Here is an 18,108-nt window from a genome sequence, read left to right as displayed (position 1 = left end):
TGCGTCATCAGAAATAACACATCCAATATGCTTACAAAATCTTTTAATAATATTTAATAAAGGTTGTCGAATCTCAAAAAATTTTCATTGTATAAACTCAACATTTTAATTTCAATGAACTCAAAATTTTAAGGCAACCAGGTAACCATTATTTATTTTCTAAATAATTTTTACAGTATATATATATATATATATATATATATATATATATATATATATATATATATATATATATATATATATATATATATAAGATATGTACACTGTAAAAAAAATTGGTTGATTTTTGTTGGTTTAACTTAAAAAGTAAGTAACCTGGTTGCCTTAAAATTTTGAGTTTATTGAAATTAAAAATTTGAGTTGATACAATGAAGGAAATTAGTTTAATAAATAGAAACTCAAAATATTATTGTATCTGATTCTGAACCACATAAAAAATGTGATAAATCATGAAAATAGCACTATTTGGCATGTTTCACTGCGTCATCAGAAATAAAACACACACAATTAACCAATATGCGTACAAAATCTTTTAATAATATTTTAATAAAGGTTGTCGAATCTTTAAAAAAATGTTCAATGTATTAACTCAAAATTTTAAGGCAACCAGGTAACTTTTTTTCTAAATAATTTTTTTACAGTGTAGTTACTTTATGTCACAAGATGTCTAGCCTATTAATTAACCATGGTTAACACTTTATTATATCTGGTTTATTTATCAAACTTGATATGTCCTGACACTGTAAAAAAAAAATGTCACTGACATTTTTAAGTACAATCAACTTGGATGTTTAAGTTACTTCAACTTAGATTATGTTAAACTGACTTAAAAAATAGTTACATCTTGTATAACTTTTTTTTAAGTTGAACATTTCTTAACGTATTTTGATGAGTTAAAACAATGTCAAAACATATGTTGTCATAACTTATTGAACATATACTTTTTTACAGTGTAGTGACACTTGTGCTCAAGCTTAAGAACAAACAATGAAATTAATGAATGACAAAATTAAAAGAGCAACATGACATCAAAGATGATTTTGCTGAGATGAACGAGAGATGCAAACAAAGGTCAGGTAACCATGACGAACATCCTCCACATGAAATGGTCTTTCTCCCAATCAACCCATAAAAAAAAACACCTTTTTTTAACTCACTTCTAAATTTGAAGAAGATGAATGGAATTATTGTTTTGCCATAGCCCTAGAAACCATCATTCAAGACTAGCGTACTGCATACACTTGCTGCTGTTACAGTCAGCCATATTGCATGCATTTTTATCAGTCTGCTGAGGTAATGCCTGTGTATCTTTTTCCTGTCTTGCCTAGGAACTCCCACTAGTTACCTGATGCCAACACTGTGGTTTAGCTGGTCTGACTATAATTTTGGGCAGGAGCCAAGTAAGAGTATTCAAGTGCTAAGCAGCAAATGGGACATTTACCATTGTGACTAGAACTGACCACCAAGAGAAGATGATAAAGATTTGAACATTTCTGTAATTTAATGTTGAAAACTCATTGCGGTTACAGTTGGATTTTGTCACAGCCATACGGTGCCACTGGTAGTAACTTGTAAAGTGAAATGGTTCGCCATGGAACAGTGACTTAAAACCAAAGATCAGAAACAAAACTGGCCAAATCTGACGTGATGGATGGTTATAAATGATCCGTACAAAATCTGGTGACTCATACCTCCACGTCAGCCTTAACCACATACGCCGACTCTGACACAAGCAATTGCATATTGCTATATAATCAAGATTTACTACAGGCAATCTTAAATTCTAGAAATCCCATCCCAACACATCACATATTTTTAGAAACCATATATATATATATATATATGAAAAAAAGGCTATACATGTTAAAATGTTTTAGATTTGGGGAACAAATGATCAATGAATGAATTGTCTTGAAATTGTTAAATTTCTTCATGATTTCCCCCCTAATTAATGTATTCTTTAGGACTTTTGGATAAAGACATTTTTTTGCTTTGTCATTTACAAAGTTGAAGCCAGGACATTCTCTTTGAGACGACTCTAACAGAAGTCAGAAACATTACTGAAGGGCTTAATTTCAAGTTGTCTAGATAGGTGTTCCACAAAATACCATTCTAGGCTTAATGCTCTTTCCTTTTTCCCACTCCAGTTGGTAATATGCTGGAAAATGTTCCCCTAAAGGTGACATGAAGCATTCAAAGAACTCCATAAGCTGATTACTAGACCTTTGCTGAGCACATGATCTGAAAATGTTCAAAGTAACAATGTATCCATCAATGAAAGCTCCTCAAGCTTAAGTCTATAGCATCGAGGCTGAAGGATACACATAAGACTAAGCAATAGGAAAAATATATTTGTCCATCCTTGACTTTATAAACAACGCCCTGCAATTAACTCCACTAAACTGCATTGTTAATGACAAACCTTCACAAAATCTTAACTGGAATGTCTTGGGGAAATATCTGTAAGAAACATTGAAATAATGATTGAAATAATCATGTTAGAATGATTATGACAACCAATGAAAAAAATGACAACCAATAAGTCAGTACATGTCAATTTTGTATACAAGGATTACATTGTCAACCTGATAAGCTGAATTATTAAACAACAAATTAAGATTTCTTTGTTTGGATACCAGTCTGCTCATTTAAGTTATTAACAAACGGTTTGGTTAACCTCTTTAAAGTGCGCTGGCAGTGGCAACACTTTTAAACTCCCATAACAAATTGGCATATATAAGAAAACATTTTATAGTGTAAGTGAAAAGAAAGAGAGATGGCCCATTGTATATACCTTTTGTGCTTTTAAAAATGTTGCTGATAAAGCATCATTGGCACCAATGGAGCAACAATTTCAGAAACATAGCCCAGAACTAATAGGTTAAACAATGTGAAAGTTATGGTTTAAAATGTAAAGGTTGGCATTGTTTTCTATGTTTTTGAGAACATCTAATCAAGGTTGCAATTATTTGATTAAAAAAATACAGTAAAAACTGTAATATTGTTAAATATTAACACAATTTTTAACACATTTTCTATTTAAATATATTTTAAAATTGAATTAATTCCAGTGATGGTAAAGCTGAATTTTCAGCATCATTACTCCAGTCTTCAGTGTCACATGATCCTTCAGAAGTCATTTTAATATACTGATTTGTTGCTCAAGAAATGTTTTATCAATGCTAAAATTTTTGGGCAAACATACTTTTTTTAGGATTCTTTGCTGGAAAGAAAGTTCCAAAGAATTGTAACAATTCGTGTATCAAGTCTTTACCGGCACTGCTGATTAATTTAATCCATTTTTATTTTCATTGGAACTCAACGCCAAATTAATTTCACATTATTAGACCTTCTAAAGCATCATATAATGAAATCTAATAGAGCAGCAAACCAAAATTTTTTCCAAACTTCCATCTTTAATCCTCTAATTTAGGATTTCTGCAGAGTCAGAGTTCAAACAGTGGAGCTGCAGTCCATTGAGAGATTCACAAAGACTTTTGGAAAGGCGCGTTTGCGGTGTTCTGATGTGGGAGCAAAACACTGGAGCATGTATCTTCATATGTTGTGTTTATGTTGAAGCCAGGTGTTTGTTAAATGCCAGAATGCTGTCTGCTATGCAGAGAGGATGAGATACGCGTTACATTTCTTACATAATTGGGTGTGGATGACTGACAACCAATGGGGTGGTTTAAAAAAAGCCCAGATTGGAGTAGCAAGCTGCATGTCTTTCTCTCAGCTTCCAAGTAGGGGCAGGGAGAGGAATGTTCTGCCACTGCGATTTGCAAGTCATAACTTTGTGGGTGATCTCAGGCAAAAAGGTCTGACTGACTGCCTGTGTCTATGTGTGCACATTGGATTGTTTGATCATTTTAGATCATCAGGGCGCACATGACAAGCCAGATCACCAGCCCACCAGTGAAGATGTGTGGGGATATAGCAAGAAAAAACATCCTCTGTAACTAAGGGATATTAAACTTAAGATTTGAGAATGACTTCAAATGGTTTAAATATTGTAGTTATAATTATTTTGTTTGCGAAGTGGTACACATCTATGCAAGTTACATTAAATGTTGAATAAGATGATTGAAGGATATTGAATAATGCATGACATATAAATACATAAATATGTTTGGTTTGATGATTTTAAAATACATTTTTTATTGGGGAAAAGCTTTTATTGATATAGTAGTGGCCAAAATTGATGTCCAGGGGGTATATTTGTTTTTAATTATTTGATTAAACCATCAAAATATGAGGAACAATGTTTATATTTTATATGAGGGAAGAACAAGACATTAAACTTGTTAGGTATTTATCTGACACAATTATTTGGCAAAAAAGGCAAACTAAAGCTTAAGGTTACATAACATAATCAGTTACTAATGTTCTCAATTAATAAATCTCTTGTTTTTTCACGTGTTCATAATTTCTATGTCTACACAATTTGGCATGTTTTGGCATCACTTTTGGCAACTAACTTATGTTGTATTTTTATAATGAGAACCTGTTTACAAAAAAAAAGCAAGAAAAAAAAAGCAAGAAAAAAAAGCAATTGGCATAATATAGATCCACACATCATATTGTTTTGTTTTATACACTTAAGTCACATTAAACTTTAGGTTATACTATAAGGAATTCCATCAAAAGGAATCAGAACTGATTTAACAGTACAAGACTGAAAAAAAAGTTGGATCATTTTATAATATTAATAAAGAATACAGGTTTTAAAATTAATGTGACCAATGATGTTGTGGATTGCAGTATAGCAAAATCACACAGACGAATAACAAACATGCCTAATGCGTGGAAATATTTGTGAAGAAAGCGAACAGCAAAAAGAGCCTATCAACCCAAGTTTCTCATTTGAAATGTTTAGTGTGAATTCTTTTGGACAATGATCTGTAAATTCTCACAAAAAAACTTTTAGGCAAAATAGAATGTTCCAATTGGAAACCAGGCTTTATATACCATATATCACAACAACAATAGTGTATGAGGAGACATTTTTTAAAAAGCTTCTTTGAGTCTGGATTTACCACACATTTCATGTTCATGTGTTCATAGAGTCCACACAAGGAGGAACATCTCTAATGAAAAGAGCATGTTACAGGCTCCAACATACGAAGATAAATGACCAAAACCTATGAAAGGAAAACTTTACTGAAAGGTTGTTTAAAACATATAAATCTCTTCAAGTTACATACATATGTCGAGCTTATGAAGTTTTTCTATAAAGAGAATCTCTCACCCCTGCTTTAAAAAAAACTGCTATGAACTGTGTTTATTAGCAAGGACGGTTTTATACACAGATTTTTCCCAATAATACAATTTTATATAAGTGTACGTCAATTAAATCAACACTGATTTGATGAGACAAATAAATGAGCAATGTCACTTATCACACAGCTGCAGACGCGACTGTTTGTTTCAGGTTTCACCAGAACGCGCTTCTGTGTACGCCAGAGCGCGCTAGGGGTCCTGATCATGTCAAACGTCATTTTTTCTTGCTGCGTCCCATTGTTGCCTGAATCAAAAATGCTGACTAGAACTTGATCTCTGTATAGCTTAAAATAATGGTCTATAATTGTGACATTCTACTTTTTTCACGGAATTCCTTAATAATATTTATACATATTAATTACCAAGCGATTTTAATTTATGTTTGATTTGACTTCTTTTACGGGTCCTTTAAGACTAACCGGTTTGGCAGGTGTATCGGAAGTGTACAGTATCACTTTTAACTTCTCTTACCTGCACCAGGTAAGACTGCATAAAAGTCAACTTAAAACTTCGAGAAGTCTGCGGTCCTGGCGAATAAATTCCGTTTTTGATAAAAGTAAGTAGAGAAGGTTTTTTTTTATTTTCCCTTTGATGAATCGGTAACCCGACGTGTTGTCGAGTCGGTATATTTCTCTGTGCTGGGCTGAAATATGGAAACGCACAGTGTGATCTAACGTTACTTATTTAGTGGAGTGGCAGTTTTGGTTTACTAATTTTTAAGGTATGAAAGCACTGCTAAATAGCCTAGATTAAACATAAATAGATTCAAAACATTATTCATTCAAAGTCAATATATGTGATATTGGACATGTTTTTGGCCCCTTTACAGGAAAACTGTCAGAATGTGTTAAATAGAAAATCATTATGTTGACTGTGTAATAACAAGTGTTAGCCAAATAATATTGTGACGTAAAATATTATTACCATCGTCAGTCTACCGTTTACCTTTCCCCCCTCAGATGTACAAGCTGCATTATGACGTTCACTTTATTGAGCGTCACTGCTGCCACACGTGATAATATGCTGTCTGCGGTCTTGATTGACAAAAGCAATTAATTTAACCCCTGTGGGAAAGTAGATATAATTTCTCCACCTTGGAGCAAACAGACAGCTTATCACGATCTGCAGTGTCCCTTTGACATTCCAGTAGCTTTGTTAACATGCCTGGTGAAAAACAGGAAGGCATGACGTGATTGTGGGGGAATTTGTCTAATGTGTTTAAAAGCTTTGAAGCTATAATTATAAACAAATTATCATTATAAGGTTGAACTTAAAGGGGGTTTGTTGGAACCAGATCCAGGTGTCTATCATAATTTGGGATTTATTTGATTCTTTTTTATTTATTCTATAACCGCATTTCCATCTTAATTGGCCTTTGCATCTTATTTTATCCCTTTACCTAAAAAACACTGATAATTTATTTTGAAAGGGAAAAAAACACTGAATGAAGATTCAGATTACAGATGAAGTCGTTGGTCTAAAGTATTAAAGAGTTAGTTCACCCAAAAATGTATTACTCACCCTCATGTCATTCTAAACCCGTAAGACCTTCATTCATCTTCGGAAAATACAAATGAAAAACTTTTTTTTATTAAAATCCAAGAGCTCTTTGACCCCTCTATAGACAGCTATTTAATTAACACTTTCAAGATCCAGAAAGGTAGGGAAGACATCGTTTAAATAGTCCATATGACTCCAGTGGTTCATCCTTAATTTTATGATATGAAGAGAATACTTTTTGTGCGCAAAAAACAACAAAAAATAACAGCTTTATTCAACAAATTCTTCATGTCTGTGTCAGTCTCCTACACTGTTGACGTAGTAAATGCAGTGCAGCACTTCCAAGTTACACCAGAGCGAGGCCAGAACGTTGGCTTACCATTGGCCGATGTTGTTCTCGGAGCAGTGTTGGGGGAAATTCATTACAAGTAACTTGAGTTAAGTAATGAGATTACTTTTTCAAGTAACTAAAGTATTGGATTACTTTTAAAATTTACGACAGATATCTGAGTTACTTTTTCAATAAGTAACATAAGTTATTTTGTTTTCCCATTTATTGAATGACATCTCTTCTGCCCCCACGTTGAGACAAATTGTAAGTTTTTCATTTTGTGTATAATTTTTCCATTTTTAGCGTTACCTGAGGCTTATTATTTAATTTTTGGTGTGAGAGGGTCTTTACATTTGTTCAAAAATAGAACTTTTCTGTTATATAAAAAAACAAGCCCGGCTGAAAAAAGTAACATAAAAGTACAACAATGCATATGCATGTGATGCTGACACAGGAGCTGGCCCAGTAGGATATTGACAGTTGACACAGATGTGAAGAAATTGTTGAATAAAGTTGTTATTTTTGTTTGTTTTTGCACACAAAAAGTGTTTTATTAACTTTCTGGACCTTGAAAGTGCTAATTAAATAACTGTCTAATCTATGGATGGGTCAGAAAGCTCTCGAAATGTCTTAATTTGTGTTCGGAAGATGAACGAAGGTCTTACAGGTTAGGAACAATATGAGGGTGAGTAATTAATGTCAGAATTTTCATTTTTGGGTGAACTAACCCTTTAAAGCAACCTCCACTGTAAGAGGCAGTGACAGTCAGATGTTTGCGCTCTCTCTCTATGGATCAATGCTGCATCCGTAATTGTCCATTATCTCCTCCAACTACAAATTAAGACATAATTGCACTGTCCCAGGTATTTGCATTTTTCATGCTTTATTTTGCTATGTTAATCTGGGTTGACTAATTATCTGCGTAAGCGGTAATTATTTGTACAGTAGTAATCACAAAAATCATATTCTCATTGTTACGCTTGATATCACAGCTGCATTTATTAGTCCACCCCCTCTGAATGACAGTCACAGCACAGGTTTTACATGCATGAGGAAATGAATGGAAAACAACACCATCCATTATTACCTGGGGACAGTAATACACCTTGCATAGATTCCCAGAAAAAAAGCTTTGTTGCTACTGTTTCTTGTCAGATTTGGTGGACGATTTATACAATGCAAAGTTTACAGTATGCATTATTGTTCTCAATTCTTTTGAGAAAATATTCATCACGTAAGAGAGAGAACTGCATCAGTCCTGCAAATCCCCATCCAGAAGTTCTCAGTTCACAAAGTTCAGTGCTGTTTTTGCTTTTGTGACCGCCCGTGTTTGAATTCCCTTTTTTAATAGTGTAATCATTTTTTCTTTTGCAGACACATGTATTAAAGCCGTAGGCTTATAGAACAGAAAGAGGGGATTCTTGTATTAAACATAAATCAGAAAAAGACCCAAGGCTCACATTACTCAGTGGCAGCTGACATTAGGGTCGGAAATAGTGCTTCAATTGCTCTTTAGCAGTGCTTTTCATAATGATTTTGCTTCAGGACCCTGGTTTTACATTGGGTCATCATGCACATTTGGTTCAGCACAGTACCAAAAGTGTTTATTGTACAAACTAAATAATAACAACAACAAAAAATTATTGAGATCAAACATGGACATTAATATTACCAACTAAGACTTGCACAGGCCAATATGCAAAGTTCTGTTTGGTTTGCAAATGTCTATGTAGAAACCAATAATTAACCACAATGTGTTTGTGTAGTAAACAAACTGTGTTTATCCTAACTCTAAAATGAAAGGAATGAACCTTTATTTAATATATTTGGGTTGCATTTTCTTTCATATTGTGTAGTTTTGTTAATGTTTTTTGAGGATAAAGGCATGTCATGCAATCTGTTCATGTTGGGATCTGCTGATTTTGTCTAGCTTCTAACTAGTGACGTGAATTTTGACCAAAATACTGTACGTATATACATTTTCCCATTTGAATTATGAGTGATATAATATATGCTTATTATTTGGATTTTGGCATGGCTCAAACGGATGGCCCACTGACCCAGGGCCGGTGTGAAAGAATTTTGGTCCAGTTGATGCTACACTTCTGACATTTTGGTTGCCCTGCTTGGGCTAGTGCTGTGTTGCTACAAGAAAAAAGTATATTCATTGATCTTACTGATCCATTTTTGTGCCTTGAGGATGGTCGTTATTAGCCTGACAAGCCAGACCCACATTAAGAGGTTTGGTCTGGAAACTCACCATTGACAGCTCAATCCGAGGGGCGGGATAAACGGTTGTCTTTCAAACTCCCTCTGTACGGCATGCACGCAATTGGATAGCGCTACAACCAAGAAGAGCTAGTTATTAAACTTTTGCCGTATCCGGTCTGCAAAACTCAGAAGACAACTTCCCTTTTTAAGAATGACTTCAGTGCCGTTTTTTCTTCTTTTCTCAGAGAAAAGCTTAACTCCAAGTCGTGGTCAAAGCTGATTCGATAGACCGCCGTTCGCCAGCGGTTTACAGCTCAGAAGGGTATTGAGAGTTGCTAGACGACACTCGTGGGCGGATTAGATTTGCTGCTGCTAGGGTGCGTCTAGATTTCTAGGCTAGGTTGTTATACCTATATGATATCTTGCTTGCTCAAATAGGTTTTTTTTAATCATAAAAATGCCATAGTCTTGAAAGCATCATTTGCATTTCTGTGTATTACTAAATTTGCACACACAAAAAAATTATACTTTTCTTTCTTTTTTATGAACAAAAAGAATTGTTTAAATGTTTGGGGTCTGTATAATTAAAAAAAACTTTATTAAAATTTATAAAAATGTATGAAAAAAAAAAAAATTTGAAAACATGCCTCACAAAGGCAGCATTTATTTGATTTATTAAAAAAAATACTTATTTTGAAATATTGTTACAATGTTGTTACTCCAGTCCAGTCTTCTTGCAATGTTGTCTGTCCAGTCTTCAGTGTCACGTGATCCTTCAGAAATCATTCTTATATTCAGATTTGGTGATCAAGAAACATTATTATTATGTTTAAAAAAGTTATGTGAAAATTATGATGCATTTTTTTCAAGATTCACGATTAATAGAAAGCACAAAAGCATTTATTAGAAATTTATTAGAAATTAGAAATATTAACTGTCAATTTTGATTTATTTAATACACCCACCCATGCTAAACAAAACAATATTTTTTTTAAAAAAAAATCTTACCCAGAACTTTGAATCGGTATTGTACTTTTTTTTTTTTTTTGGAAAAAAGAAAAATGCATTGCTAAAATAAAAATGGTTTAGTCTATTTACTGGTCAGCAGTCAAAAATGCTTTGTTGTTGAGCTTGTATAATTCAATAATCAATAAACAAATTATTTGGTGAAATATGGTTGAGGTGTCTTATACTGACTATAATTCAGCCAAATAAAAATAAATAAATTTGCATAACATGATAATAAAATGTCAATGTCTTAGCTTGCACAGGGTTTTTGTAGCCTTGGTAACTCCGTTAATAGTGTGAATTATATTGTTTTGTCAGATGAGATCACTAAGACACCTCTAACACTAGTAAAATGTTTTGTTTTGTTCTGTTTGTAGCACACCTGATCCCTTAAAGCGCCATTACATTGCTCAGTGCGTACTAATCCACTTTAAAACCACGTCATGAGATCAGGTTAGACTCTATGACTCAGGCAGACATTCTTTTGTGAGGTGATTTGGCAGAATATCTGATAGATGAGATGCTATTTGACATAAGTTACCTACGTAGAAATCTTTAGGTATCTCCCAGTTTTAAATCGCGTGAAGTTTTATGTACGTTGACTGCAGTTCACTAGAGAAATTTATCTAGCGCATTACATCAAGATCTTTATGACAAATGAGAGAAGAATTCACAGCATACAGCTGTTTAATGATAAAAAAAACACGGGAGTGAAAGAGAATCATAGAGGTGTTACCAGTCACAGCCTGGCATTTACTGCTAAAATTTATATATGTAATGAGATATTGTTATTACACAACAGCACTTGGTGTAAAATGACCATTTTGATGAGAGTTCTAAACTGGTCTTATAAAAATCAGTACTCCAGTTCACTTTCAGATACCTTGTGTCCCATTGTGTGCAGTTCTTTTTAAGATAGAGCAGTTTATGCTTCTTAAAATAAATAATGTTTTGTAGGCACTTTGCAGTACAAAAACAGAACATGACCTTGGTACTCCTTTTTTACTTGTGGAAATAATCTGAAGGAACTGTGAATGACTTCTTTGTTAGTCATCTGCTTTTTCATGTGATGTCCTGAACTTGGGGTAGTTTTTATGTGAAGGCAAGAATCATATTTTTTTTGTGCTAATTCATAGGGTTAGGAACTTGAACAAACTAACTTGTGTGCATCTCATCCTGCACATTCATGCTTGGTATTTAAATGAGCCATAAATGGATGTGATTTTGACCCTTGTGAACCTTGTGACCCTTGTGTGAAAGTAGTATATGGTATAGAAACTTGTTTCCGCCACACAAAAAAAACATGAAAAGACAATTACGACTTTTTTCTTGCAATTGTAAGTTTACATCTTGCGATTCAGTCTTTTTTCTAAGAATTGCGAGATATAAAGTCAGAATTGTGTGATATAAAGTCAGAATTGTGTGATATAAAGTCAGAATTGTGTGTTATAAAATATCTACAGGGTTTCCGCAGGTCTTAATTTTACTTTCCAAAATGTAGAGCCTAAAAATGTCTTAAATTGGATCAGAAAGTCTTAAATTCAATATAATGGCATTAAATTATGGCCGTATGATTTCTGAGAGGCAGAAAATGTGGGCAAAATTACAGAATAAAAATGGAATTTACTGTATAATGCAGAACGTCACAGAATTTGTCAAACTTTGGATGAAAGGGACATAAAGAGAGGGTTCACCCAAAAATGTTTAATTCTGTCATCATTTACGCACCCTAATGTTGTACCAAACCCATAAATCTTTAGTTTATCATATAAAGGGAACTTTTTGGAGCATCAAAGTGGTAGTTGCTTAGACTGTCAATGGAGGGACATAAATCTTTTGTGTTTCGAAGATGGATAAAAGACAGTTAAATTGTATTTAACCATTAAGGAAAGTCCAGAACAAGTAAAAACAGAATAGAACTATAAAACAGATTTCATAGGGCCCTAAATTTAATTGCAAAATTATGTTCTTCCTCAGGATTTTTGTTTTCCAGTACAAATTCAACATAAAAAAACTTCCTTAAATCAAGATACATTTACTTGACATGCAAAATGTGTTGTTTTCTGAGAAATTCAACAAAATTAAGTGAGTTTATGCTTAAAAGAATACGCTGACTTTTGGGGATTTAAGCTTATTCACTGTATCTACCAAAGTTATATAAGTCTATACATATCATTCTCATCTCTGTGCGTGCCATAACTCTGTCTGACGGACCCACACTAGCCTAGCTTAGCACAAAGATGGGATGTAAATGGCCCCAGCTAGCCTACTGCTGAATAAGTGACAAAATAACACCAACATTTTCCTATTTACATGTTGTGATGTGTAGTTACATTGTGTACTAAGACCGACGTAAAATGAAAAGTTGCAATTTTCTAGACCGATATGGCTAGGAACTATACTCTCATTCCTGCATAATATTCAAGGAACTTTGCTGCCATACCATGGGTGCAGCGGTGCAATGATATTATGTAGCGAAAATAGGCTAACTTCCGTCAACATAACCAACGTGACAACCTGCTTGCATCAAGAGCATGCTGGGGACTATTTTCAGGCGCTGCGTAATATCATTGCACCGCTGCACCCATGGTATGGCAGCAAAGTTCCTTGATTATTACACAGGAATAAGAGTATAGTCCCTATCGGTTTAGAAAATTGCAATTTTTCATTTTCTGTTGGTCACTAGCAGTAGACTAGCTGGAGCCGTTTACCTCCTTTGTGCTAAGCTAGGCTAGTGTGGGTCAGGCAAAGTTATGGCACGCGTGGAGATGAAAAGGGTGTATGGACTTATCTAACTCTGGGGGATACCGTGAATAAGCTAAAGTCCCAAAAAGTCAGCGTGTTCCTTAAAACAAGGGTAACAGGGCACGTATTTATCAAACATCTTAGAATCACTCACAAGAACACTGCTAAGAATTGACTTAAGAGTAAAAAAATTCTTGGCTCAAAGCTGCGCTTAAAAGTTAGTTATCAAGCATCCCAGTCGTACTTTAAGTAAAGTGTAGGACTAAATCTTAAGTGTCAGTCTTAGAGTTGATTTACGACACTTTGCTGTGCCACAAACGGGATTTTGGATGATGTCATTGGCATGAACCAATCACTGAATTGATGTCCTTATTTAAGAACATTCTCAGATAAATTCACATTGAATGGTAAATTTCCAAAGAGGAGTTTACATCCAATACAGATTTGACAATAAAGAGTTTTCAAGAGAATACATTATAATATACACATTTGAAATGAAAGATAAGCATGTTTTCATCCATGTCTTAATTAAAAAACGATACCGTTTGATTAACTGCTTGTCGTCAAAGATTTCGAACACATTCTCCCTCTTTTGAAAGATTTGCGCACGTCTCTGTCTCCTCAGCGCCATCACAAGCCCCTACTGGCAACTCCTAACCACTTGAGAGACCTCTCGAGCTGTCTTAAATAACTGGGAGAGTAAGAGTGATTCTTAGCTTTAAGAAATTTGATAACTTGCTTTTTATACTTAAGTTTGAAAGTAGGAGTAAATTTCATGAATTCTCAGCACTAAAATAGCACTTTGAGAAGCTTGATAAATACAGGCCCAGGTCTCTAGAGTGACAAATTCCTCACATAAGAAAGCAAATCAATGCATAAATTGAATAATCGGCAAATTTAGTACAAAAAAAGAAGGAGAAAGTCACAACCGTTCCATATGTTTACATACCAAACATTCTTATAGCCAAAATGTATTTGGTTCAATATATTCAGTCCATTTGGACCAGTGATCAACCAGAAGTTGTCACAAATTTAATTTTCTTCATGGTAAATATATATTTTTAAAACTTCAATCCTATGTGTGGTGGATTATGTTTATTCATGTAGTTATTATAACCTGATTTTTGCTTGAAGCAAGAAGTATTCTGTACATTTGCTCCCACTTCCTAAGGAGACCATTGAAACATTGCCAAGATAAAGTCATTACTTATTGGTTAGTGGCTTATCTAAGTCTGTCTCATAAAGAATGTCTCGAGCAGCATTAGTTGGACAGAACAGCCTAATTGGTGGCTGTCCCAATATTTTTATTTTAAAATATTTAAGCAGGTGCATACAGGAGAATCGTCTTGTTGATGTGGCTGGTTTTGCACAAATTCTTCAACTGGAAAGACTGCGTTGAAAGTGACGTTTTGCAAGTACCTCCCTGAGTAAACCACAGAAAGGGTGCACTTGCCAAAAACAACTCTTATTTGTTGCAAAAGTGTGCTTGATCACCCCAATATATCCAGTGATTCATCCCTCAAAAATCAGTTCACAGAAAGTGAATCATTGATCTATCTAACAAATTGAGGGTGTGGTGGTATTTAAAAGGAATGCTTTTGTAGTATCGGATAAAGTTTTTATATTGATTCATATTATTTAATTATATTTTAAAAGTCATACTTGCATACAAGTGACTTGAATACAGCCCTTTTTAGATATACGTGTAATTTGTGATTCATTTTAGTATTTTGTTTTAGCTCATAAAGTACTGATATTTTTCTATATCTTTGCAATTATTAGTGTCATGGTATTTGAAAAAAGATTTTTTAACTAGAAATATATTTTAAAACTACTGAAAATAATATGTGTACACTCTCATCAAGTTGTAAGGAAAATTTTATTATTATTTTTTTATTTGATAGTTACACCAAGATTTTTGTCAAAATGTCTAAAACTTTTCTGTTAAACAACAATTATTATATCCTGGAGACTATTATTTGACTTTGACCTCATCTCTTTTGTTTTAATTGGGAATTCTATTATACGTTCATGCATGGAAAACATGCAGTTTGAGGGGACTAAGTTCTCCAATAATGCATTACAAAAACAGTAACTTACAGTATTATTACATGAACACCACATTGTGCTGTTAAATTGTCCTGTAAATTTACAGGAATTATTTTTTTACAGTGAGCAATGCATCAGTGTCAGCATGGCTTGTTGTAGATGGGCTTGAATAAGATTTAATTAGTAAAAACAGGAAGGAAAGGCAAATCTGACAGTCGTGAGAGACACTTTTCTTTTTTTTTTAATCCAAAGCCATCAGCATGAATATTAACATACTAATCACTGACTGACTGTATGGCTAATATAATTAGTGCAGATAATCAGTGAGATGAGCACAATAACTATTTGGTTATGTTGACATTTGATGTATTAAAGAATAATGAACAGATTGTCATAATAAAATGAAGACTTTATAATAGAGGATCTGCCAATTGTGGTGATTTCATATCTAGTCACCTTGAACAAGTGGTTAAATATTGCCTATAGCCTACTTATTGGGATTTGTAACATAGTTCAGGTTCATAGTAACAAATGCCACAAGAGAGTCATTTTACACAGCAGAACTGAAAGCATCCAGGAAGATGTAAAACATCCCACAAATTTGGTCTACTAGACATTTGATGTTGGTTTCAGATTGTTGGAATGCAGAGCAAGAGAAAATGATGTATCTTCTGATGTTTCTTTTACAGTGAATAACCCTATCCCTGCTAACCTAAAGTCTGAGGCCAAGAAGGCCGGCAAGATCCTTAGAGAGTTCACGGAAATATCCAACAGAATGGGACCTGACAAACTTATTCCAGGTAACTGTTGTTGTTGCTGCTGTCATAAACCATTTAGAAATAGAAAACCATGTGTCTTTTAGTTATGATGAGGATAAATTAAATGAATCGAGTTCAAGTGATTCCTTTTTTGAATCTTTTCTAAAAGTCAGACAACTTATGGATCAGTACCATGATCTAACCTTGTGTAAAAGCACTGAATGTTTCATTAAAAAGCGTCACACATTTTTAATATTGATTTATCATTTATGAATGGTAAAAGTCTAAATTGAATCTATAAATTCTTATATAATTTATATATACATTAATTAGTTTAATCGCTCCTTCTGAAATGAAAAGTTCAAATTTAAAGTAGTACCTACTCAGACACTACACATTTTTGGACACACCGTTAATGAATTTGAAGTATTTTAAATCAGCGGCTGTGTGCACAAGGTTAATCATTTGCAAAAAACAAGCCCAAACCTCTCTGCACATGTGCAGCATTTAAAATCCCTTAGTTCTGGCCATCTCCGACAAGACAATGTTGATTCTTGTTTTATTACGAGCTTTGACGCATTCTCTTTTTGCCAGCTGACTCTCCTCTGTTCAGCGTTTTTCTATTTAAAAGGTTAGAGATTTAGCATGTACCATGTCAACCTTTTTTTTTGCCACTTCCTACTCCCAAACCATACTTGCGTCAAAGTAGCCAGAGCCACTTTTCTCTTTTTATGGACTCAATTTCTATAAACACTATAGGCTTACCATAGTGAATCAGGGATTGATGATGTATTGACTCATTATTTAACTTTTTGAACAAAAAAGTTACATTGTGTGCCTTTAATTTTAGTGAAATGTTTTAAAATGGTGTTGTGCCAAAAAAACAAATGCCACTTTGATATATTGATATGTATATGCATTTACATTCATACATTTTTACTTGTTGAAGCCATGGTTCCTAGACTAATCCTGATGCAGTAATAGCACACATGCCAGACTTGCAAGTGCTATTAACTGCTCAAAGTTAGCATTTCTGTTGACTGATGTAATTTGTGTACAAGACTAGCAGTCTTTCTGACAGTCCACTGCCAAGTATCTGTTCACGCATGTCTTCAGAAAGTGACATGAATGCAACTCACCATATCAGTGCGAAACGCAGTGATCACCTGTGTGAAAACACAATGCACCAATCAACTCTGCCTACCTGTTTCATCTTGCATTTGCAGATTGATTTAGTTTTTTTATATTTCAGTCTTTGTGTCTAGATTCAGAACAGTTTTTGCCTGCACAAGTCCAATTGTAATATCTTGTATTCATTTACTTCTATCTTTTCCACAACCTGACACCAGCTCATGTCATTGCCAAGGCTCAGGGACTGGCCATCCTGTCAGTCTTCAAAGCAGGTTTCATGATCACTGCGAGAGGCGGCAGTGGGATAGTGATTGCGAGACTCACTGATGGAAGTAAGTGGGTTTTATTGACGTCCTTATTCTTAGCATCAAATATATTTATATGTTTATTTGATTGGTGAAGTCAGGAGATCATATAGGTTTGTGACATACTTTATACTCATTCTTTTTCATTTTTCTTCATGTTTAAATCACAACTAAACTATTACAACAAAATAGACCAATTTGAGAAAATAGGGAGGTTTAATGGGTGTAATTAATGTCTGGCAGCTGCCTTAGCAACATTCTACACTGAATAAACAAAACACTCCTTAAGGTCATTTAGAGCTTCACTGACTTTATGTATGTCAGTGTTTCTGTTTTTACATTATTCAATATACAATGGTATTTAAACATTGGTATTAGCTGTTATAATGGACAGTATATAACAAGTGAAGGTTGTGTTGTATTTTTTAATTTAATGTTAAATTGTGTAATTGATTTCTGCTTTCTGTTATGAAGGATGGTCTGCTCCTTCAGCAATAGGAATTGCAGGACTTGGTGGAGGATTTGAAATTGGTCTGGAAGTAAGTTTTTATTTGACTCCATACTCTCGAAAAGAACTACTAATTTATAAATTAAGGTATTGGGTTTTTGTCAAAGTAGTTTTCTTAAAAAAAGAGAGAGAGAAAAGAGAATTTTTCATTACTTTAAAATTCTCTTGGGTTCTTTAGTAGACTGTCTTTGATCAGAGAGTTATAAAACATTAATAAATAATGAATGATCATAAAACCATCTAAAGTTAGGTGTTGACAGGACTTAACCGTAGGGAACATGG

General features: G+C 33.9%; 1 protein-coding gene across 1 annotated transcript in view; it reads left to right on the top strand.

The window, feature by feature from the left end:
- The first annotated feature begins 5,522 nt into the window (after window positions 1-5,522).
- sh3yl1 (SH3 and SYLF domain containing 1) overlaps window positions 5,523-18,108 on the top strand; it is a 30,161-nt gene continuing 17,575 nt past the window's right edge. The window contains exons 1-4 of the mRNA XM_067455230.1: window positions 5,523-5,836; window positions 15,814-15,924; window positions 17,232-17,345; window positions 17,793-17,857. Of these exons, the coding sequence (XP_067311331.1) occupies window positions 5,659-5,836; window positions 15,814-15,924; window positions 17,232-17,345; window positions 17,793-17,857 (468 nt within the window). The 5' untranslated portion in view covers window positions 5,523-5,658. The remainder of the gene's footprint in view (window positions 5,837-15,813; window positions 15,925-17,231; window positions 17,346-17,792; window positions 17,858-18,108) is intronic.

This window comes from Pseudorasbora parva, chromosome 10 (genome assembly GCF_024679245.1).
Source record: "Pseudorasbora parva isolate DD20220531a chromosome 10, ASM2467924v1, whole genome shotgun sequence".
In the NCBI taxonomy this organism is placed as follows: Eukaryota; Metazoa; Chordata; class Actinopteri; order Cypriniformes; family Gobionidae; genus Pseudorasbora; species Pseudorasbora parva.
The sequence above is the reverse complement of the archived record's forward strand: the minus strand, read 5'-3'. Positions and strand labels throughout refer to the sequence as shown.